Here is a 23,900-nt window from a genome sequence, read left to right on the forward strand (position 1 = left end):
TTTGTCCATTACAATCCTGAAATAAATATCCAGAGACCCTATAAGGATCTCCAAAAGTACAGATGGATGTCCAAAAACTCCTGGTATGTTTCCACTACTGTACCATGTGTCAAACCTCCTCCCATCTCAGTTCCTCCAAATCTCAAAAATTTTTGAGGCCACTAACTCCCCTTTAAGCAGTTAGGGGTCTCCTCAGGATGAAACAAGCAGACTGTAAGTTTAAAAACATCAGAAGAAGGACACTTCATGGATATTTCTCTAGTGTGAGAAACTGAATGTGTAAATATATAATAGTGTGAAATAGGAAGAAAATGTTCAGAGGGGAAGGGAATGGAGGGCAGGGGAAAGGAAAGAAACAAAATGAGAAAAGGAAAAAAATGGAAACAAAACTTTTGTAAATAGGGAGATGTGGAGGGATTGAAGGGAGAGAAGGGGAATAGGAAAAAATAAGAACTAGGATATATCACGTACAGGTACAAATTCCATATGATGAATGTGATCATAATGTAAACCTAAAATATATCAATAAATTTAATGAATAAAAAAACACTATGACATACAACCTCTTAAAAAAACAAACAACCCCAAAACAAAAAAGGACACTTCCTTATGCCCCCTTCATAATTAAGTAATGATTTTTCATCTAATGTGGCAAGAATTTAGGAAACTAAAGCATGATGAAAACACAATCAAAATTAATTTGTATATAGAATTTTATATAAAAAGATCAAGCTGAGTCATTAATTTAAAAAAAATCTGTGAATCCTCTGAAAATGGGATGGAGATAAACCTGTTGTGAATTTTATACAATAAACATGGCACTAAGTTGCAGCCTTGTTTTGCTAGATAAGGTAGATACAACTCACCACAGAATATAATCTCTCCTGCCAAAACTGGTATTTGAAATTACTGTGCACAAAATGCATGGGAATTTTCAGGTAATTTTTTTAAAAATATAGAATTAGAGATTGGTACCTACAATGATTTGTTCTTCCCCCACTTTCTTCATAGAGCAGTATTTTCGTATACTTTCTGTTCTGTTACAATACTAATAAATTCCTTAGCATAATGAACAAATTTGGTAGGTAATGTAACTGAATCTGTAAAAGCTGTAGGCTCAATTTTTAATCCTTTCACCTGTTTCTTCAGATTATCCTGCCCAGGTAATGAGTAGGAAGTAGGACTTAGTGATTTAATTTATTTTGTAATTATTTACAATATTTAGTTGTGCCACTAAATGTGTATGTGCCTACATAAGTACTGATGTGTACATAATATATATGTCTATATATGTCTAGGTGACATATATAGTTATATATATTTTTCTATTATATGTATGTTTAAGTAATAGTACAGCAATAATGACAAACTATATTAATGTAGTCATGTATGATATTGTACAATAGGCATAAACTGTGGAGAAATAAGCCCCCATGAAAAATCCATCTGAGCTTTAAAAAAAAAAAACCTTATTAAATGAAAATTTCTTTCTAGTTTGGTTCTTTTACTTGCAGAAACTTATATGTAGGATATATATATTCTCAGGATGGTGTCCTTAACCATGAAATAACTTTTCCCAAAGTCAAATGTATGAATTTTTTAATTTTTTTCAAAAAATAAATGTAAATAGATGAGTGTAAATATTGCCTATAAAAAGAAAGAAGTAATTACTAGGTAATTATTAGGAGTTTTTTCAGAATCTAATCAAAGAAATAAAATAATCAAATTATATTTAAATATTGATTTAATGATAATATCTACTGAAATAATTGTGTAGTTCTGTTATTGAGTGAAATGCGACAATGACTTTCAAAAATATGGAGGAAATTGGGTTCAACTTGTGAAGGTAAATCAAAATTATATAAAAGTTGCTTAGGAAGAGGAAAATTCGCTGCTACTCTTTCTTAAACGCTTATACTTCTGGTCATATTGTAAATGAAGTAGAGGGAACTTGAGCCCTAATCAAAGGACAGAGTCACATGGTAATACCCTGCATCTCATCAAGCAAAGCTTTGTTAGTTGATGTCAGCCTCTAAGTTTGACCCAGATCATTTTCATTTACTCAAAAAGAAAGGAAAAAATGTGTCATTTTTTAAGCGTAGGTGGTATTTTGGGTTAGAATAAGACCAATTTGCAAGCAGAAAAAAAAAAAAAAGGAATAGAAACTTCTCTTGATGCAGCTCTCCTTGCCCTAGGCAGTAACACTTCAGATGTCTTCTGGGGAATTTCCCTGTGTTCTAATGTTTCAAGGTCTCTTGCTTCAAATCTGGGCTGTTTTAAGGAAGATTGAGCAGAGGGCATTGCAGCAGACACTGTCACTATACTGGTAGTGACTATACTGCTTGTCTTTGCCTTCTTAAAAGAAATCCTGCTTTTAAATTTAAAAAAATCCTTTTAACTGTTTTCTCACTGAGAAAATAAAATGAAATTAAAAGCAGAATAATGCCCCTTGCAAACTTTATGCTCCAATGTAAAAGACTTATTAAACATACTGTAATGAATATAGGAACACATATAAAGTAAAAATCTGAGGAGAATTTAAAATAGTAAGATATAACTAAATATAAAAGCAAAGAATTTATGGGAATAAATTTATGTGCAGTTTATATTTTCAAACATCAAGCATATATATTGAAGAAAAAACTTATTAATGCTTTTTTGTATTCTAAAAAGCCAATTCAAGTGAATCATCTTTAAAAAGACAATACAATACAGCTGAAAAACTAGTAGACTTGAGAAATGAAAATACAAAATGTTAGCATTACTATTTATGTTTGTATCCAAGTATGTTAACTTTTCTGAGTTTTTTCCTCTGTATTTAATCCAAGATTGTAGTAGTCAGCTTTTCTGTTCCTGGGAGAAGATACTTGACATGGCCAGCGTAAAGGAGGAAACTGTTTATTTGGCTCATGGTTTTAGAGATTTCAGTTCATGGTTGACTGGCTCCAAGACAGAAACATCATGGTGGAAGGGCATGATAGAGCAAAGCTGCTCACCTAGTTGTGGCTGGTAAGCAGAGAACAAAGGAAGAGGACAGAGAGGCAGGGGCCAAGGACCATATATACTCCCCGATATCAGGACCCCATGACCATCAAGATATTCTCAATGTGTCTTAAAAATCCCCTACAGGTCTCTCAAATCAATTGAATAAACAAACAAAACCTTCACAGAGTGTTAAAATAGGGTTAAATATAAAAATATTTATTTTTATATATTATACATACATATATATATATACATTATATACATTATATATAATGTATATATATGATACCAAAAGCAAGTTAGGAAACTAAATGCATCCCTAAGGATACATACAGCCTCTGCTTCATGAAAGAATCATGCTTTTGTTCATTCTCACTATAAGAATTTCAGAAGAAAGATAGGATATGAGAGCCAATGTTACCTAATTATATTTTTAAAACAGAAGTTGTCAGGGGGTTATCATATTTGACCCTAATTTATGGAACACCAATTTAAGTTACATGCATATTTTTTAGAGATAGTAATGAATTTTCCTCCCCACAAGTAGACCTTGCTGGAAATAATAATGACACCCTTGCATGAGTATATCTTTACACATATCCATACACACACACACACACACACACACACACACTTAACTCGGGTTACCCTACATGTCTTACCCTGAGCTAAAAGTAGGGTAAACATTTGATTCATTGATCACATGTGGGCACTTTTGGGATTGAAAGGGTTGCTGTTGGTAATTACAGTGGCAGGAACTCTCTTGGCCAAAACTGAGCATATGGCTCACTTACACTTAAAGGAATTTGATTTAATGATAGTACTTAACATACTCTACATTCATCCTAGTCACACAAATGAATAAAAGACTAGGTAGTTCCCAAGCGTATTTTCTTATTAGCTCAGATGAAGAATGTGAGTCTATAATTTGAATTATTTCATATAAGCACTAAGCACATCTAATTAGAGGCAAACACCAAATTGAAGCTTAAATTGGTCTCACTCAAAAACATCTTTGTACACACAGAATTTAAAAAATTACCACTGAACAATAATGTTACACTATTTTACCATTTTCTAGATTTGCAACATTAATGATACCAAACTTTCCTGTGTTAGAAAAATATCCCATTAAATGGGTCTAATGTCTGTTTTAGTTTGTGTTTTGTTTTTACCCTATATGCATATTACATACACGTCTTCAGCTTAACCTTTACCACCTACAAATAAACAAATTATTTAATTTAACTTATGAGCTCTAACAGTGAAATACTTTGCTTTAATGATAATACCATTAATTGTAAATTATACCATCTGTGTATTATTGGACTATAGGTTTTTTTTGTTTATCTTAAAAAGGAGAATTATATATTAAAAAATGAAGAAAAATACACCTACATTAAAATTTAATGAGCCTTTTTTTGTGATATACTTGTTTTAACTTTTAAAAATATTATAGATTTACCATTCATTGGAATGACTGTATTAGCCAAAATACTAGTTTTACCAATTTAAAAAGAATAGTAACCTTGTTTGTTTTTAAAAGGTAGCTAGCCATTAACACATTTACACATAAATTGGAAAAGTATAACAAAATATGTGTTTTTTAGGCATGAAGTGTGTACTAACTTTATTACATATTGTTTATGACCTGTAATCTAGGAGGAAACGAATCAGTGAAAGAATATACTTGTATCTTTATAAAAATACAGTTTCATGTATCCTCTTACATTTTACGTTCTCCAGTGAGAGGAATAGCATGGTTCAAATATAGCAATGAATTATATTAATGTATCTTTTTTATATGAGTAATATAGTTTTGGAAGATACTGCTGTTTATACAGTAATAGCATTTAAAGCAATGGAATATATAATACATTGTATTTTTTTCTGAACTTCTAAGTGAAATTATTGAAATCAAATTATATTCTTTTAAATGAATTATCAAAGTTGAATTGTGTTTCAGAATCCTTGTAATATTAGTTTCTTGAGTAGTGTGAGAGGGATCACATTTATTATACTATTTCCAAATTATAGAATGATGTTATCAATTAATAATTTCCTTTTAGTTTAAGTTTGAACTGGATACTTGAAATTCTCCCATCTTTTATACTTTAGCAAACACAAACCATTGTTAATGGACATCCAGAGACAAACCAACAACCAGGCACAAACTGTAGGATAAGGGATTACACAGTAATTCTTTGTCCCTTAGTGTTTGGCCATTGTAATCCCAGTGGTGTTATCTGAGCCTGTTGGAGACTCTTCTACTCATAAAAAGAAATAAAACTTGCAGACTGAGGTTGGTTGGCAATAACAATAGGCTTATGAAAGATATATGGCAATTTAAAGAATTTATGTGGCTAAATTTTCTTTATCCACGGTCCCCATAAAGTGTTAAGCATTAACTCTTGAGGAGGTTGGTCTCTATCTTATAGCTACAAATATCAATGAATCATTAAAATTAAGGGGAGTAGGGCCAAGGATTTAGCTCAGTGGTTCTGCGGCCTGCCCCACAAGTACAAGGACCTGAGTTCGATCCCCAATACAAAAAAAAAAAAAATTGAGGGGAGTAGGGAAATAAGAAGTATGTAAATAATGTTAACTTCTCAGATTAACTTGGTTTTCTGAAATATAATTTTAATTGTAAGAAACTTAATGGCTATTAAAAATGTTCAAGCATTAAACTGTAATGAATAGAAAATATGCAGAAGTACTTAGATTGTAGTAGTCAACAGGGAATAGCAAAATGAAATCTTAATCAAAAAATTGTAACAAACATTCAACCAAAAAGGTAACAAGGTAGTTGTTATAAAAATTGAGTTTACAGGCAAAGATTTATTTTTTCTATATTTTTCTTAAATTTAATTAATTTTTATTTCAAAAGAAATATAAACATATCAGAAATTAGGAAATACACATAAATGAAAGTAGAAAAATAAAAGAAAAGCATTATATTTATACTACCTAGAAATACTATTTAGTGTCATATTTTATATTCTAGATCTACATTTCTAGAGGCATATCTATACATATAAGAATACATTTTTCACATATTAATATCTCCCTATTTTGTAATCCAGTCTTGCCAGTTTATGGTCCATGTCTTCCTATGACAGCAAATATTCATCTTAACTGATACTAATGCATATTCAGACTTACCATGTTTTTCTATATAGGAGTATCACTAGTTTGTCCAAATCAGGAATCATTCCAGGATTGCATTTCACAGACCTATGAAGTCTTCTTTATCCTTAATGGTCACTTATAAATTTTATGTCATTAACTGCATGAAATTCACTGCAAGTTGTCTTATAGAGTGTTGTCTCTTCTTGGATTTACTGTCTGCTTCTTTGTGGTTATTTATTTTTAAGAGAAAATTCTGCAAGAATATGAAGAATTTTCCCTCTTAAAATATCCAGGCAAACACTTATGTACAACTTTTAGGTGCAGAAACTGTAAAAGTTGTAATTCTTCATTTCTTCAGGTTGTTTGTATCTCTACCATTCTTGTAGAGTGGTAAGAAAAGAAAAAGTCTTCAAAGCAACCACAAGAATGGTTGTAGAAAATTTTGAAAATAAATCTTAACTAAAAAATCCAAAACTTATTTTTATTGATTTTTAAATGTTTCATTTTGATTATAGTTACCAACTTAAATAGTAATTACATAATAATCAATCTTCACCAGAATAGGATTGAAAGATTAAGTGTCTTATTCTGTTCTATTGGAAACTATCCTTAAAAAATGATTAGTAAACAAAACCAAGATACAGCATCTTTTTAAATGTAAAGTGTTGTTGAAATGGACATATATTTTCATAAATTCATACTACCAATTCTCTTACAAAATATGAAGTAGTAAAGGTTTAGAATTTGGTCTAAATCTATAATTCACAAAATGTTTGACACTCTTCTCAATTATATGGAAAACTTTTTGCAATACAAAAATTGAGCTTAAGAAACAAAAATACAACCCTTTCTGTAGTAGTGACTTTTCAGGGTATATTAGGTACTTGAGTTGAAAATGATGCCTTTGGTTGAAAATATAAAATATTTTCTGAAATACGTATTTAACTGGCATATACAAAACTCTGTTACACGAAAACACATTACAATGATGAGTTTGTGTCTATGCTACAGTTTAATTTTCTCAGCATAGATTTTTATATCTTTAGAAAGTCATATTTAGGAAAATCTAGTTGAATTATAGAGACATTTCAGTATGCTATTGTCGTTTGAGCTGTCAGGAAACCACCTTTAGGATGAACTACTTTTGTAGATTTTTGTACAGTTTTGTATGGCAATATTGCAGTCATGATCTTTAAAAGACTTGACTTCATTTTAGAAGTAGTTACACAGATTTTTTTAAGAGCTCTTTAGAATTTCAAGGTTTTATTTAGTTTCCCTTATCATTATTTCTGATCGATCTTTGCACAAAAGTTTATTTTGCAAGAGCAAGTAATTTTTTTCTAAGATAATGTAGCTGTATACAATAGGTTCTTCTAAAAATAGGAATATATGTTATAAAATGCTTTATTATGGACAGTATGGGCATGCAGGGAATTCTTTTTTGTGATGATATCAAGCATGACTTTGTAGTCAAATATTTATTAGGTAACATCCATGTGTTTTGCTTCAGGTTATTTGCTATGACATGTGAAGTTAATCTTTTTCAGGAAACTGACCACTGTAAGTTCATAGTACTGACTTACTTGAGAATAAGAAGTTAAAAACTGCAAATATTACTCCTCATGCAAAGAAAATTTATCTTAGTAAAAAGTGATCACTTTAAAACTATATCTTTGCTTAAAATAATTAGAAAAACATTTAAATAAAATTTCTAATCTCTTCCTAACTCACCTTGGAATATTTTATATCTTTTCATGTAATATTTAGAAGTATATCACATATATTTGTGATGCCTACACATACTTCTCAATTAAATACATACTCCTGTTACCATCACTCTTAAAATGTCTAACCCAGTTCCCTTTCTTTTGCCCATTATTCTACCATTCTTGTCCTTATCAGAGTTTCAAATAGTGCTTTTGACAGTAACAACTCTTATTGGTACCTTCATTTCCCAGAGATGTGGAGACTCACATGTTTCTAAATTACTCACTTCTGTTTAGAACAGTGATTCTCACCTAGGGTGATATCAACAGATGTTTGGCAATTGTCATGAGTGGAGGATGGACACACACTGGTATCCAGTGGGTAGAAGCTGAGGGATGTGAGGGATGTTGCTAAACATCCTAACATGCATGGGAGAGTCCCACAACAAACTAACATCCAGCCCAGAGTGTCAATAGTGCCACTGTTGAGAAAGTCTGGTTTTGAGAAAATACTGAAATAAAATTATACGCCCCAGATATCTTATTAAAATGAATTTTCTTTTATGTATGTATAGTAGATACAAATAATTTAAAATGTTCATGTAACAGTGTTTTTAGTATGTTTTTAGTTCTGTTGCCAAAGTTTACAGTTTTTCATCAAATGGCATGTTGTGGCTGCTCATCCTAAGACTAGTTGTATATACATGGTATATTAGTTAAAAACAATATAAGAAAGCTGCAGTTTCTTCCTCTGCCATGGGGAAGGTTTTGTTACAGCCTTACTGCACTTTTATCTACACTTCCTGTAAATGACTAAATTTATGAAATGCCCATAATGTCTTGTACAGCTGGTCTTTTCCTTCTATTGTCTTTTCTCTCTTCATACATTTTTTTTCATTTTGGTTGGCAGAACTCCCCTGATTGCTGCTGGAGTCATTGGTGGGCTCTTCATCCTGGTCATAGTGGGTCTGACATTTGCAGTTTATGTTAGGAGGAAGAGCATCAAAAAGAAAAGAGCCTTAAGAAGATTTCTAGAAACAGAGGTGAGTTGTTCATTGCCTTTTTTTAAACCCACTTATTTAGTGATTTTTCATTAGGTTCGAGATTTAGTTGATGCTCAGTTTTTTTAATTTATGTGAAAATTCTGCTCAATTTCTTGCTGAGAGTTTAGTGGAGTTTTTTTTTTGTATTTTATACAAAACTGCTGAAAAAGCAGAGTATATAGTAAAAGTAGTCAAAGTACATTTATTGTTTAGAGAGAGTAGAGAGGGAATTACTGTATTTGGAAAAAGATCTGGATTTTTTTCCCAGTGGAAGCTTCTGTTAGAAAACTCTGTTTACAGGATATCTCAATAGAGACTGAACTAGAAAATGTCTGGGTAGAGGTTATCTCATTGGTAAAAGTAGAAATGCATAAGAATGAAATAAAAGTTTTCTAGTTCAGGGCCAGGGATTTAGCTCAGTGGTGCTGCCACCTGACTTGCAAGTGCAAGGTCCTGAGTTCAATCCCTGGTACCAAAAAAAAAAAAATTTTTTTTCTGGTTCAAAATATAACCAGATAGGGAAGAAATGTGTGCTGTAATTAGCATCATTAAATCAGTAGCCAATGATCCCATTATGCCAGCCATGAAAGACTGAGCTTACAGAATAAAGCTTAGTGTTGTAATCACACAGAATTAACAACACGATTTATGAGAAGTATTTAATATTATGCATGGTGGTTATTGTGAATATGTAAATTACCCATAAATTATTATAATTCTTTTTACATTGCCACACTGAGTGTGCAAGCTGTTAATTTTCATTGTACAGGAAACAGAAGAAACACAATTACAGAAGACTTTACAATACCAGACCCTTCTCAACTCCCACCCTACTTCTTTCCCCTGATACTCACATCTGTGCCAGCCTGAACAATTCAGAGCAATTCTGTTCTGGAAGTTAGACTACCTAGGTTTCATTTTCTCTCATCAGTGTTCCAGTAACCTGGATTTTCCTCTTACCACTAACAGGAATGGGAATGTTCATTCTTTCAAAAGTTTTACACATTGATAATGAAATAGATTTTAATTCCTTTTCTTCAGAATTTGAAACTGTGTAGAATAATCATGGGGAAGCTTCAGAAAACTAGTTTACAGCTACATATAGGAAAATGCGCTTTAAGGATGGAATTCTCTGAAATTTGAATATTGTGTCTAATAAACACACTTGTTCAAGCAAAATAATGGGAATAAAATCCATGGAGGAGAAGGCACAATAGCAACATGTATGTTAAATGGATATTTACAAATGACCAACTTGATTGCTTTCAAAATATCACATGTGAATGAAAGTGAGGGAACTACACATGTGTTGTGAGTGTATTTCAGTTTACCTAGGAGGTAAATTGTACTAGAGGCAGATAATATTCTCCCTCCGGGCCAGTTTAGAGCAATTAGTGAGAGAATTTGGAAAGGTGGGAAACTACAGATGGAGGAGAACATAAGGCTGGGAATACCAGTGGACATTTAGGTGTGCAGGGAAGTAATTTTTACTATGAAAAGAGTTATGCTGCTTCATTTTCTTTCTTTTGATTCTGTACCTTCTATGAAATTGTCATTTTATTGCTAAATAAGCATATCAATTGGTTTTATAGGAGAATTTTATTTTTTATAGAACATTACTGTTTAGCACTAAATTGTTCTATCTTTTCAGGATAGATAACTGTAGACTTTCCCCTCTTTCTCCTAGTAAAAGTCCAATAATTAGAATTTTCAACCACCATTTAAATAGACTAGGAATTTCTTTATTTGTTTGTTTATTTTTTGAGACAGGGTTTCCCTGTATAGTTGAGGCTGGCCTTGAATTCACTATGTGTCTCAGGTTAGCTTCAATCTTGCAGTGATCCTCCTGCTTCAGCCCGCAAGTGCTGGGATTACAAGCATGCACTATTTTGCTCAGCCAACACTAGAAATTCTTAAGAGAAACTATTTAAATCCATAAATACTAGAGCTAAAAATCTGCATTAGAGAAGAAATTTTTTTTTTTTGGTACCAGGGATTGATCTCGGTTCCTTGTGCTTGCGAGGCAGGCGGCAGAACCACTGAGCTAAATCCCCAGCCCACAGAGATGAAAAATTTTTGAAAGCCTGATATATTGTTGGAGTTCATTGAAAATTGAAATATTTTCCCAGAATCATTTTGCTTCACAATACATTTCTTCTATTTGCATAAAAGTAGTAAAGATACTTTTTCAAAACCCATATATTGAGATACAAGCAGTATGTATCAGTAAATACCTTGATTAAAAAATACTTTAAGAGGATACGATCATATCCCTTGAAGAGTGACAGATTGAGTTCCTATAATGTGCCTGATAATGTTCCAGAATTTCTACCTATGTAAGTCTCATTTTACCCTTTCATGACCCTCTAATGTGGTTATTGCTGCACCTATTTCTCAGATGGGAAATGAGTGCATCAAGAGGGATGAATTGCTTTCTAACCCTGTGCATTTGAATCAGCAGCATACACTCCTCCAACCTTCAACTCAGCCTCTTTCTACTCTCATACTACTGGTTTGGAAAGTGGAATTAAGCTTCTCCTAAAGTTATAGCTTTCAGATTCCTGGAAAACATGTGTTGTAGAAAATGTAAAATAATACCTAAAGTAACAATAGGAGATTCAACATCTCAGGAAGCACTGTGCAGTTTTCAAAATATGAAATTATTACACAGTCTGTGCCAAGGAATATATAGCTAATAAATACTCCAAGTATCTGGCCCAGTGTGCCAAATCCCTCCCAATTTTGCATGTGATTTTATATAAATTTAAAATATAATTTTTAAAAATCATTTATAAAATTTCTTATCTTGCACAGTGTGTGTATAAAAATCTATCAAACACTACTGTAGAGAACAGTTGCCTGCAGAAGAAGAGAAATGTCTGCTGGAAATTCTTTCTCTGATTTAACAAATAATTTAGTTATTTTTATGGGACTTGACTGCATTGATAAATTACCAAACTTACAACTTTGCATTATAAATTTCAAAATGAGATAAAACCTGATTAGTTGTCAAACTATTAGAAAATAGCTTCAGTTTTGATAAATTTTACCATATTCTGCTTGAGATTCTGCTATTGCTACATGTACCTAAATTTAAAACTCTTTTCCACTCTTTAAATAGGCCATGATGCCCATAGGGCCTGTAAACACAAATTTTGAAATAGTATAGTAGTTTAAAGACAACTTGCCTAGGAGTAGCCTTTAATTATTTCCTTATGGAGAGAAAAAATACGCTATTTGTTTTTGTTTAATGCTTAGTTTCTTTTTAATTTAAAAAAAAAACACACTCCTACTTCTCTCATTTGCTTTTTTCCTTAAGCATGAAATTGAACCTAAAATTTCAACAAAGGATGTAAGCTGTTTGGTATCATCTTTCTGATGCACAGTCATTCTCCTTATCCATGGATGATATGTTTCAAGACCTCCAATGCATGCCTGAAACCATGAATAGTACTAATGTCTATATGTACTCTACTGAATCTCAATAACCTCCAGAGTTATTTTATTCCTTTGCATCCCCTAGCACTCACTTATGATCTAGAATCACATCATAAAAATTTTGATCTAGAAAATACACTTAGGGCCTTGCTACTTAAAAAGTAAAAGACCATTATTGTTCAAAGACCATTATCATACCAAAGTATCACCTAGAGTTCTGTAAAAATGCAAAATTTCAGGTATACCCCAACCAGTATCTGTATTTTGACAAGAAACACAGGCAATTCATAAGGTCACATAAGTGTTAGAAATTCTGTCCTGAGGTATTGGCACTGGCCAACTTCTTTTCCCTCTTCTTGTACTAAGAAGGTAGTATTTTTTTTATGATGAATCATTATCTCCTAGCCTAGCATATCTCAAAGTAGGGTATATTTGTTATTTGAACACACCCAATCAAAAAGTTGGAAAATAGAAAAGATAGTGTCTGAAGGAGTGCCTAAATGTGTGTCTATGATCATGAGTGGGTCATATTCAAAAATTTCTGGTCAAAGAAAACAATAGTGTGTGTTTTTGCATGTATGAGAATAAGAGAAAGAGAGAGAGAGAGAGGGAGAGAGAGAGACTGATTATTGGGTAGATAGTTATATATCTTACCTCCTTGTTTTACAGTTGGTAGAACCCTTAACTCCTAGTGGCACAGCACCCAATCAAGCTCAACTTCGTATTTTGAAAGAAACTGAACTAAAGAGGATAAAAGTCCTTGGCTCAGGTGCTTTTGGAACTGTTTATAAAGTAAGTAACACACACACACACAAACAAAACCATCAGTTATTTAACTTTTGTTTCAGACTTTTCAAAAAAAATAATAGACAAAGTAATTACTTTAGCCAACTTAATTTCCTTTTAATATTCAGAGAGGAGGACTTTTATATTAGTTGCTGCACAAATGAATTCATTAATTTTTATTGAACAAGCTGGGATAAATACAGTCTTGAGAGAAGGCAGGAAATGCTGGTACAAAGCCAAATATAGTTTGTTCTCTCAGTGTCCTTTGGATCCCTTTCAAAAATGTCCTCTAGGGCCAGGGATTTAGCTCAGTGGTTCTGCCATCTGCCTCACAAGTGCAAGGCGCCGAGTTCAATCCCCAGTACCAAAAAAAAAAAAAAAAAAAAAAAAATGTGTCCTCCCTTTGACAGATTTTCATTTCTCTCAAAAATACCCGGAACAGCCCATTTCCCCTTCCTGCTACACAGTGCTCCATGAAATCTCAGTCATGTCCAGGCAAAATACTACACTTTCTTCCTCTTCTTTCTTTCCTCTTTTACCTACAAGCATACTTATCAGAACTCTACCATCTGATCCCTTTAGAACTCATTTGAACATGCTGATCTGTTAATAGACTAGAAATGCATTTTAAGCCATTTTGGCTGGCTTTTTACACATATAATTTATTAGTTAATGCTCATCATTTTGATGTGCTGCCCATTATGTGCAAACTAAAAATTAACTTTATATGAGAAATTCAGGCCTGCTTGAGGAAAGGATAACATTATGAATTTTCAGTAGGAGGTATTTTCTGAAAGGGAAAGCTCAAATGATGACATTTGCCTGTTTACATATTTAGCTTAATTATAAAACCAATCCAGAGGCCAGGCCCAAGGTTAATTATGGTGACATTTATTTTGATGGTCAATAGCAAGAATACAAAAGTCTACTGGGTTAATACTTTTTATAACATCCTTTACTATAGTTCTGGAAATTTATTTTGAATATGCTGGGATAAATACAGTCTGGAGAGGAGGCCAAAAAGACTAGTACAAAGGATAAGGAGATATAACTGGGGTTTTTTGCTCTAAGCCATCGGACAAGTCAGTAGAAAGAAAGGTATTAGAGTTTCCTTCTCTTATGACACATTAATAAAATTTAGTGTAAGACAAATGTATGTGATTATGGAGAAGAGAGACAAAGATAAACAGCCAGCTTTAAATTTATTATAACAAACTTTCATTTTTAAATGTATTTTTAAATGTATTATAACAAACTTTCATTTTTAAAATAACTCACTCTTCGATTATTTCTAAATTATAATCACCTTTATAGTTTTTTAAAGATAATATGATCTGGAAACTAAATTTCATTTTAAACCATGGAGACTCTATAATTCAAGACTAAATACTATTGAATGACATCAGCAGGGGAAATGCTAGCATTTAAAAATATAATTTTAATGATATTTCTACTAAAAACAATGATTTACTTTTAATGATTATTTTATTTTAATTAAAATTACATGTAAGAAAGCTTTTGGGAAGCTCTACAAGTTTGTTTGAACTTTATGCCTGGAATGTGTATAATTAGTCTTCAGTTTTTATCAATAAAGCATAAGATATACTGTATTATAAGATATATACTGTATTATAAGATATACTGTATTGAAGTATATAAAGGATTATTGTTAACCACAGAAACATAAACTGGTTGGTAAATTATTTGTTAATTTTTCCTCCCAAATGGAGATATGCTGTGTTTAAGCATATATTATTAGAACCAATATGATGGGTAAGAGCATAGTTGAGTTTTCATCTGGTCAGATCTGGAAAATAATGTCTAAATTTTTTTCCAAAGCAAGATAAATTAATTCTCACTGAAATCATATTTTTATTTTAAAAGTGTACTTTAGGAATATTTTAATGTTGATGTGACATCTTTATGAAGTGATTCTGTCTGTAGTTATTTTATTGAATAATAGTAAGTGTATTCTCCACCCTGGATGCCATCAGTGAGAAAATGTAAACCTATTGATATTGAGCTCATATATTTTTTACCTATTTCTGTTTTAATTTTTTAAAAATTTTATAGCACAAAGAGCTCAGAATATTACTTTGCACTTGACATATACATTTGCCCATTGATTCTGCACAAAAAATGTAACCTCAGGGGCTGGGGATTTAGCTCAGTGGTTCCACCACCTGCCTTGCAAGCGCAAGGACCCGAGTTCAATCCCCAGTACCAAAAAACCAAAAAAAACCCAAAAAATGTAACCTTAAATTTACCTTCTAAAAGTTAATATACTTTTCCTTTATTAGTCAAGACAGGAGGTAGCTAAAAATTGTTAAGAGAGAAAAGAAAGGGCCCTCCTTGGAGCTCAGTTTCTCATCTAGAGCCACATTCTGAGTTAAACATTAACCCAGGATAATCGGGTCTCAATACACGGGGAGAAAGAAACCAGGTAACTCAAGTTATATATAGTAAGCCTCCAGGGTGACTGGGCCCTAACTAATAACCATGTCATCGACTATGCAGTTTTGACATACATCCCTATGGTTAGTTCCTCCAGTGGCCATAAGGGGTCAAAAACTCCACTTCCTCACCAAGGACCAGAGCCAAATCATTTATTGGCAAGAGCAAAACCTCAGACCAACCCTTCAATCCTGCCTCAAACTCTAATTCTTAAAACCTTCAACACCAAAACTCCTCCAAGTGGTGAGCTCTCGTCACTGGCTGGCTCTCCCTTATGGAGAGCTCTTTGACTTGGCTGCCTCTCTGGGTGTCCTGCTTGGTTCTTTGTTCAAAACACTAAAAACCTGGATCCAGTAACATTAGGATTTAGAAGCATTGTGCTTCTCTTCTCAGACTGCTACAATTTTACTTAACACAAATATATTACATTTTACTATGATTGATCAAAGTGAAAAACTTAAAATCTTTTGATTTTAAATGACCACAAGGAGCTGATATTAAGAAAACATGAAGTATAGATGATCTGTTCAGGAACAACAGACTATTTTTGTCTTTCTTTCATTTTATTGTTAATACTGTCTTAAGAAGTCTTTGTTGATGTCAGGATTAATAAGTTAAAATCTGGGGCCAGGGATGTAGCTCAGTGGCACAGTGCCTGCCTGGCAAGCACGAGGTCCTGAAATTGATCCCCGGTACCAAAAAAAAAAAAAAAATATATATATATATATATATATATATATAAAATAAGTTAAAATCTGAAATCCTTTTCCCCTTGTGACTTCATATTTGCTTCTCTGTTCATTTGGCCAATATGCGTTCTAAACTATATTCTTCCATGCATCCTTGTATATCTTATCAAAATTATTAACCTCATTTAAGTGTTTCAGTTCCATTTACTCACAAATGCTAATGTTTAGCTTAATGTTTTACATTACTCAAATATTATCAACTTTATTGTTATTAACTATATCCTCTTCCAGTGCGTAGATGCTGTGAAGTTGTTATGTTCTATATGTTAATGGAAATAATTAACAATGGTCAATATAAATATTTTATGTTGACTTCAGAGGTAATAAAAACTTTCACATGCACGCAGAATTTAATAATATATGCAAATTAATGTGTTCAATATCCCTAGTATGTGCCTTTGAAAACTAACTCTAAAATATTCACCTTTGAAAAATATTTCTTAAGTCAGTCTGAACTTTAAGAACATACAACTCTGCTTTAGTTTGAAGATAGATAATATTAAAGCTGAAGAGTCTCCAACATGACTTAGCCCATTCTTTAAATTATAGTTGAGACAATCAGAATTTTAAGTGTAATAGCCTTCTCAAAGGCTTGCGAAGCTTGCAAGATCATCTAAATGATACTGTTTTTCTATTCCATTTCTATGCTTTCTTTACTATCCATTTTTTTCTCATGCATACAAGTTGAAATCCATAACAAACACTTTGAAAGCAGATATCTATGTCATCATCACATAATGCAATTAGACAATAAATATGTAGAATAACTTGTGACACATAACATGTACTAAACATTGATTGAATGAAAGAATATAGAATTTTAAAGTAATTAGTAGGTTGAGAGGTTAAGTCAAATTTTATTTCTGTTATAAATGTTATATATGTCTTAATGTAGATTTAATGTGATTTGTTTTCCCTAAAGGGTATTTGGGTTCCTGAAGGAGAAACAGTGAAGATTCCTGTAGCTATTAAGATTCTCAATGAGACAACTGGTCCCAAGGCCAATGTGGAGTTCATGGATGTGAGTACCTATACGCAGCCACACACTGATGTTTTTATCCATTTTACATTACTCAAATATACAGCCTATTTTGAGAGTCAAAAAAATGAAAGCGTAAATGTTACAAAGTTTCTTCTCTGGAAGTTATGTATTTAAATGAAATTTCTAAGTCTACATTATATTATAACTTGTAGATAACTTCTGCTTCACAACTACCTACCTAGGTGCTGAACTAGAATTTATGTTTGAAATTTGAAGATATTTCACATCCTCAAAGTGAATTATCTTCTGTGAATCAAGCATGTAATGTTCTCATGTTTTTATGGTAAACAGAGCCAAACATAATTTAAGTGAAAGTAATCCATAATTTGAATTGAAAAATGTATTTAACAACCATCAATCACTACTTACATTGAACAATCAGGTGTCATGAAAGGATTTCTTAAAATTAGTTATACTGAATTAGATAGAAATGTCTATGTGATACTGATAATGGTAATATTTACAAAGTGCTTAAAAAGTGCTAAGGTCTAGGTAATAAATAATATTTTTGAAGCAGTAATTATTTGAAATAATTTACAAATATTTATTCATCTAATCCTGATAGCACAATAGCCCGGGTTAACTCAAGGTCACAAGTTTAGGAGATGGTAGGATTAGCCTTAGAGCAGGCGCCTGGACCTGGCAGGGTCAGTAAGTATTTTCTTAAGGGTCAGGAATCGCAAACCATGTCTTCTCTGTAGCAGCTCAGCTCTGACCTTTTTGGTGGAAAAGCATCCATAGGTAATTAAGACAAAGCAAAAAAAATAAGCAAACAAGCCAAAATGTAATGGGCATGCCTGTGTTCCAGTAAGGCTCTATTTGCACCAACAAGACTCATACTAGATTTGGTTTGAGAGCCAGCCACTGCTTTCAAAAACTGTGTGTTTAACTAGTATGGCAAATTATGTTTTGGGAGTAGTGATTATGATTTGAAGAATTAATTGAGCTGCTTTACTTTGTTATGGTTATGATCAATTTGAAAATGAGATTAGTTTCAATAGTAAATTAATCTTGGCTAAATTTAAGCTTAGAATCTTAATCTGATAATTGCCAATTAAAATTTGCTTTTTGTCAATTTCATGTTCAGAAGACAAATCTATAAGCAAAAAGCTCCCAACTATAGAATAATAAGGGAGTTCTACAGAATGAAAGTATTTTATAATGTCAATCAGAAATTTAAGATTTCCTGGAGCAAAAACTATAGATTGAGCTGTTCAGCAAATCAGAGAGCAGAACGGAATAAAATTATATATGTAGCATGCTGTTACTTTTTCATATTCAAAACAAGATATCTTGCCAGGGATTCTAGGGAAGGGCCGTATATATTCTTTCTCTATTTTTTTAACATAATGTCCTCAGTTTTAAGAATGATTTTGATTTTTCAATGACCTTTATATGGAAGATGATACAACCATATGCACTTTGATTATTTTTAGATGGATTCCTATATATTCTACCCAGATTTTCTTTAAAGCTGTTTTGTAGCTTAGTGTCTTACCTTGAATAATTTATTTGAGTTTAATACTAAGTACCTTATGTAAGGGAATTTTTAGCTTAACTTTTTCATGGATGGTTGCATAATAGACCTGATAATCAGCAGATACAAACTAGCTGCTCTGAACGGTTAATTCTGTGGATTAATAGTTACAAAACATTTAATATCATCCTTGTTGCTCATCTGCCAACACCTATCGAATAAGTATTGTGTTCAGTAAGAATTTAATATTTTCTTCAGTGGTTCTCTAAAGGTGTTGACACCTCTTCCAGTTACATGTCTTGGATCATGTACTTCAATTTAAAACTGAAGTCTTTTGCAGTGATTTCTCAATTATTCGACTTTACTTGATAATAGCTATAAATTTGAGAAGATAATTTTTAAAGAAAGTAGAAATTATAAAGAAAAATTACAGTAAGTAAAAACACGGTAGGTTAATATATAAAACTGATAAATAAAATGATCTTCTTCAGCCTAGGCTGCAGCCAAAGCTGAAATTCACAAGAATGCTAATAATCTCTCCTGGAGGCCTGGACAGCCATTTTTGTCATATTTCCATGGAAACAGACTGGCAAAAGGGGGTTAAGAGGCTACAAAATAATCACCTAAAAAGGAAGCTCTAAAAACCTAATCATGATTTTGAATGATTATTTGAAAGCTACTAACCCCATCCCTTTTTTCCCCTTGATCTGAAGCCTATTTCCATGGAAACAGAAGTAGGGATGACAGCTTGTAGTCTTAGATTTCTGCTGAATTTTAGATGAGCCTCTGATTGAGCCATGAGAGGAGTCATTTTCCTGGATGGTGGATGCATTTGGTAACCATTAGACTCTCTCCAAAAAACTCTCTTTTTTAATGTTAAAAAATTAAGGAAAATACTTTGACTGTGCCTCTCCTATTTGTGAATAACTGCGTGAAAATTAAAAGATTGATGAACTGCTGTTGGCATAGTTTCAATAAATACCAGGCAGAAACACTTCCTAGTATATTGGCGACTCCTTTTAAAACTTTGGACAGATAGCATCACAATGATTAAAATAGTTTGACTATTAAATGGTGGAAAATTCAGTATTTTAATTCAGTTAGTGTAAATTTCATGTAAACATAGAGCTACTTTTCACGCCTTCATATTCAGCTCATCTCTTATGTGTATATGTCATCATAACTCTTTGTATAACATATCAAGCCATGATAAAAAGTTTGTATAAGAAATATTATTTGTAACTTGAGCCTAAAGATTAAGTTGAAATTACAAATATTCCAGAGTTACTAAGTTAAAAGTAGTATGTTGACATAGATCTTAGTTTAGGTACTTCCAGAAACAGAAGCTACTCAAGAAACAAGGATTTCACTGAAAGAAATTCATTTTGGTGGTAAAAGACTTATTAGTAGGGTGGAAAAAGACAGAGGAATCAATAAAGTTAGCTGCTATTATGAGTGATTCAAGCTTCTGTCTCCTGGATAGACACTGATAGCCAGTGTAAGACATACTCATGAGTTACCCTCCTCAAGGTTTCAGGGAGCTATAAACCATACACCAACTCCTGTCTGTCATTTGAGGATAACAGGGAGAGAAGGACACTGTGTATGTTGTGTAACATTTTGTAGAAGAAAAATAAAGCTTCTGAAGAAAATGGTAATGGCATACTCTTCTTAAGTGTTAGATCCCTTTGCACCTCTTCTAACTTTACATTTGAGTAGAATAATCCGGTTTCAATAACCATATATGTATATGTGTATATATATGTGTGTGTATATATATATATATATATATTTTTTTTTTTTTCATGTGATGACCTACCTGCTTAGAGACTACTTGGACTTAAGATCAAGGTGTGCTGTTTGGACTAATGACCCAGTGCTCTGATTTATGACTGATCTTTTTTTGTACAATTCTGTACATCTTGTTTATAAAGCATCAATATATTTTTGTACAGTATACCTTATTTACACAGTAGTGTAATTTTTGAAGTTTGTACTGTACAGACAGTTCTGTGGTTTTATGTTCTGTTACACATTACAGTACTGCATGTAAGAGTTATGCAAATAAAAGTGAAGTCATCAAGTTGGAGTTTCCTTTGACCATTTCTTTGTTCTGAATATTGTAGTATACGTACTATAAACAATTCCTCATTTAGCAACCAATTTATCTAACAACCTAGATGCAAAGACAGAACTCTGTTGTTAAATGAGGAATATATACCAACAGAGCTGTACTGGTTATTTTAACAAATGAAACAACTTACTAATAAAAACTCATCATCATGTCCAACATTTCTATTGATACCCAAGGGCAAAGCAGAGGACTTTTATACTTTATGAGAATTTTTTCCATAGGAAAAATAATAAATATGGAACAATTTATATTCTACTAAATATTATACTAAAAGCAAGAGGAGAATTTTTGGTCCCAAGGCTGTTACTTAGCTCACTTGAATATATCTAATGGATTCATAATGACAGTAAAAACACACTGTGAGTGAATGGCCAGTACATTCTTCCTTCCCATAAAAGAAGATCGCATTGAATAACATTAAGAAAATGACCCTAAAGTCCACCTTTGTAAGAAGAATGACTGCATTTACACATGCTACTAGATTTTATTTCAGTAGTACAATTACATTGGGAAAATGTAGGCTTTTTGTGGGGGTTTTGTTGTTTTTTAAAATCCATCTTATGGTTAAGGACACATACCTAAGCAATGATATTATTGAGCAGGATTCCTGAGACAGGAAACCATGTCTGGTAAAATGACACAGGCTCTTAGCTTTCCTGACTTCCCATCACTCAGTATTTTTCCCCTGAAATTTAAGCCTATTATCAGTTGACATTGTTTTTCAGTGTTTTACTTAAATTATTTGTTTCTTTAAAAAATAAGCGGGGTTGAAGGAATTCTGTAATTATCCTAAATTCCAGTGACAAACAATATTGGCTTTGTCCTTATGTGAATTTCCTGGGCTTCAATTTCAGTGTTCCCACACCAAGTTCACCACGTGGTTCCCAGTAAGGTGATAAAAGGGAATGTGTTTTACGTCACTGAACCTCATTGTGTAAATGGCAGTATTCTTATTAAATAAAGAACTTATTTTTCTCTACTTACATCATAAGAAATTTTATTTATCTCATATCACTGTTATTTTGCTATTCTCTGAAAAAAAGTTCACAGGCTTGTGTTTATGTTTCTCATCTCTACATTGCCTTTATGATACGATCTTAATGGGAGTTGTTTCAATGCTAATTGATTTCAGTGGTGTGAGATGAATAAAATTCAATAGTAGTTTATATATTTTCTTAAAATATAAAAGACTTGAAAAATTATTTGAAAAGCTGTTTTATTCCATAAGATTGTCACATTACAAAGATTCCTGTGTTTGGATTCATACAGTCAACTGTAACTCTTAGCTAGATCCTGTTATACTAATAGGGGATATTTAAAAATTCATGTCATACTAATAGTGAATTTTTAAAAATTCATGTAATTGAATCCAATTATATCTTTTACCCTTATAGGTTTTCTTCATTTACATGAATTAATACACTCATCTCTTTGAAATGTGAATAAATTCAATTTTTTTTTCTTTTTAAGGCCCATTACTGGTCACAGGGTCCTATACTATTAGTGTGATCTTGAACAGTTAGTTAACAAATCCTCCTTTCTTTAAGAAAGACTATAAGTAAAACAAATTTAAGTAGCTCTACAGAGTGTACTTGCTTTTAATAGTTAAATGTTATGTTTAGAAAAAGAATCTATAAACTTCATTAGAAACAGAACTTAAAGTCTTTTAAATGTCTACTAAAACAAGAGAGGAAAAAAGAAGGGAGGAGTGAAAAAAGGAAAAAAGAATGAGGGAAGGAGGAAGAGAGGAAGGGAAAAGAAACAGAAAGGGAAGAAGAAATAGAAAGAGGAAATAGAAAATTCCCAGGAACTAAAGTAAATACTTTTTGGTATATTTATTTTATCAACTCATATTGTATAGAAAAACCATCAGAGGAAACACTGCTCTGAACTAATTGTAGCATACAGGGAATTTTCCAATGTCCTCCTTTTGTTCATTTTCATTGCTCTGACTTTCCTATGTCTCACTAACCCTAGGCTGCCACTTTTCTTCACAAACCTGTGTGGCCAACTTAAATTTTTGTCCCATTATTATAGTCAGATACTTAATACATCTTTCCTGTTTCTCAAAATCATGTTGGCATTAAGCAATCCTGAAAACAGTGAAACTTCTCAGTGCCAGTGTCTAGTCCTTTTTTCAATGTACATATTTTCTCTAGATCATCTCCTTAGATTATCAAATTCCATCCACAGTCTCCTTTATGAATCTGACTCCATCTCTCTCCTTCAGGTTGACACACTGAAATCTCAGGGCATCTCAAATGTAAAACATGCACAGTGGATATGTTCATCTTCTCTTCTGCTTTCAGCTTTACCTCTTGAAATGATTTGTGTCTCTAGCTGCCAGGTTTTGCTACCAGAAACTTTGAATTCTTCCTTGAATATCACAACTCCTCAAACTACACACTTACAGTTGAAGAGCAAAGGTTTGATTCCATGCCAAAATTAATTTGGATAGCATCCTCTTCTTTTTATATTCCATTGCCATTACTTTCATCCAAACCATTGTCTTTTTCAGCTTGAATTGTGAGAATAACTTAACAGTTTAATTCCCTTACTCTTTAATGCAAAGCCCAAGTTGTGTCATTCCTCTGCATAAAATCATCACTGAAATAAAATAGCCAAGTCTTGCCTTGCATAGCTCCTGATTACTTTTCCAGCTATCTTTCTCTTCACTTTCCAGTCCCCTTACAACCAAGCTGGGCCATACTCTCATCTGTAGCTTTTATCTCCCAATTATAGCTAGTGACATTCTAATTATCCTTAAATTTTCAGTCTGTCTCCTCAAAGAGTCCTTTCCTGACCTCTTAGTCTTACTTATACTGTTCTCAGATGTTTTTCCTTTATAGCATCTACCACAATAAGCTATTCTATATTAATTGTATTTGTTTTAGTTTTATTGCAGAATCCCACTCTGTCCCTAGACTACAAGATTTTAGATGACAGTGACAATTTCT

The 23,900-nt window shown here is 32.4% G+C and overlaps 1 protein-coding gene across 5 annotated transcripts in view; it reads left to right on the forward strand.

Moving 5' to 3' along the window:
- Erbb4 (erb-b2 receptor tyrosine kinase 4) overlaps positions 1-23,900 on the forward strand; it is a 1,128,010-nt gene that overhangs the window by 882,238 nt on the left and 221,872 nt on the right. For all 5 annotated transcript variants that reach the window (XM_004851107.3, XM_004851109.3, XM_013074521.3 and 2 more), the window contains 3 exons: positions 8,731-8,863; positions 12,971-13,093; positions 17,213-17,311. In XM_004851107.3, coding sequence (XP_004851164.1) covers positions 8,731-8,863; positions 12,971-13,093; positions 17,213-17,311 — 355 coding nt within the window. The remainder of the gene's footprint in view (positions 1-8,730; positions 8,864-12,970; positions 13,094-17,212; positions 17,312-23,900) is intronic.

Source organism: Heterocephalus glaber, unplaced genomic scaffold (assembly GCF_053883595.1).
Source record: "Heterocephalus glaber isolate CG9 unplaced genomic scaffold, H.glaber_assembly_v1.0 deba00000621, whole genome shotgun sequence".
NCBI classification, from domain to species: Eukaryota; Metazoa; Chordata; class Mammalia; order Rodentia; family Bathyergidae; genus Heterocephalus; species Heterocephalus glaber.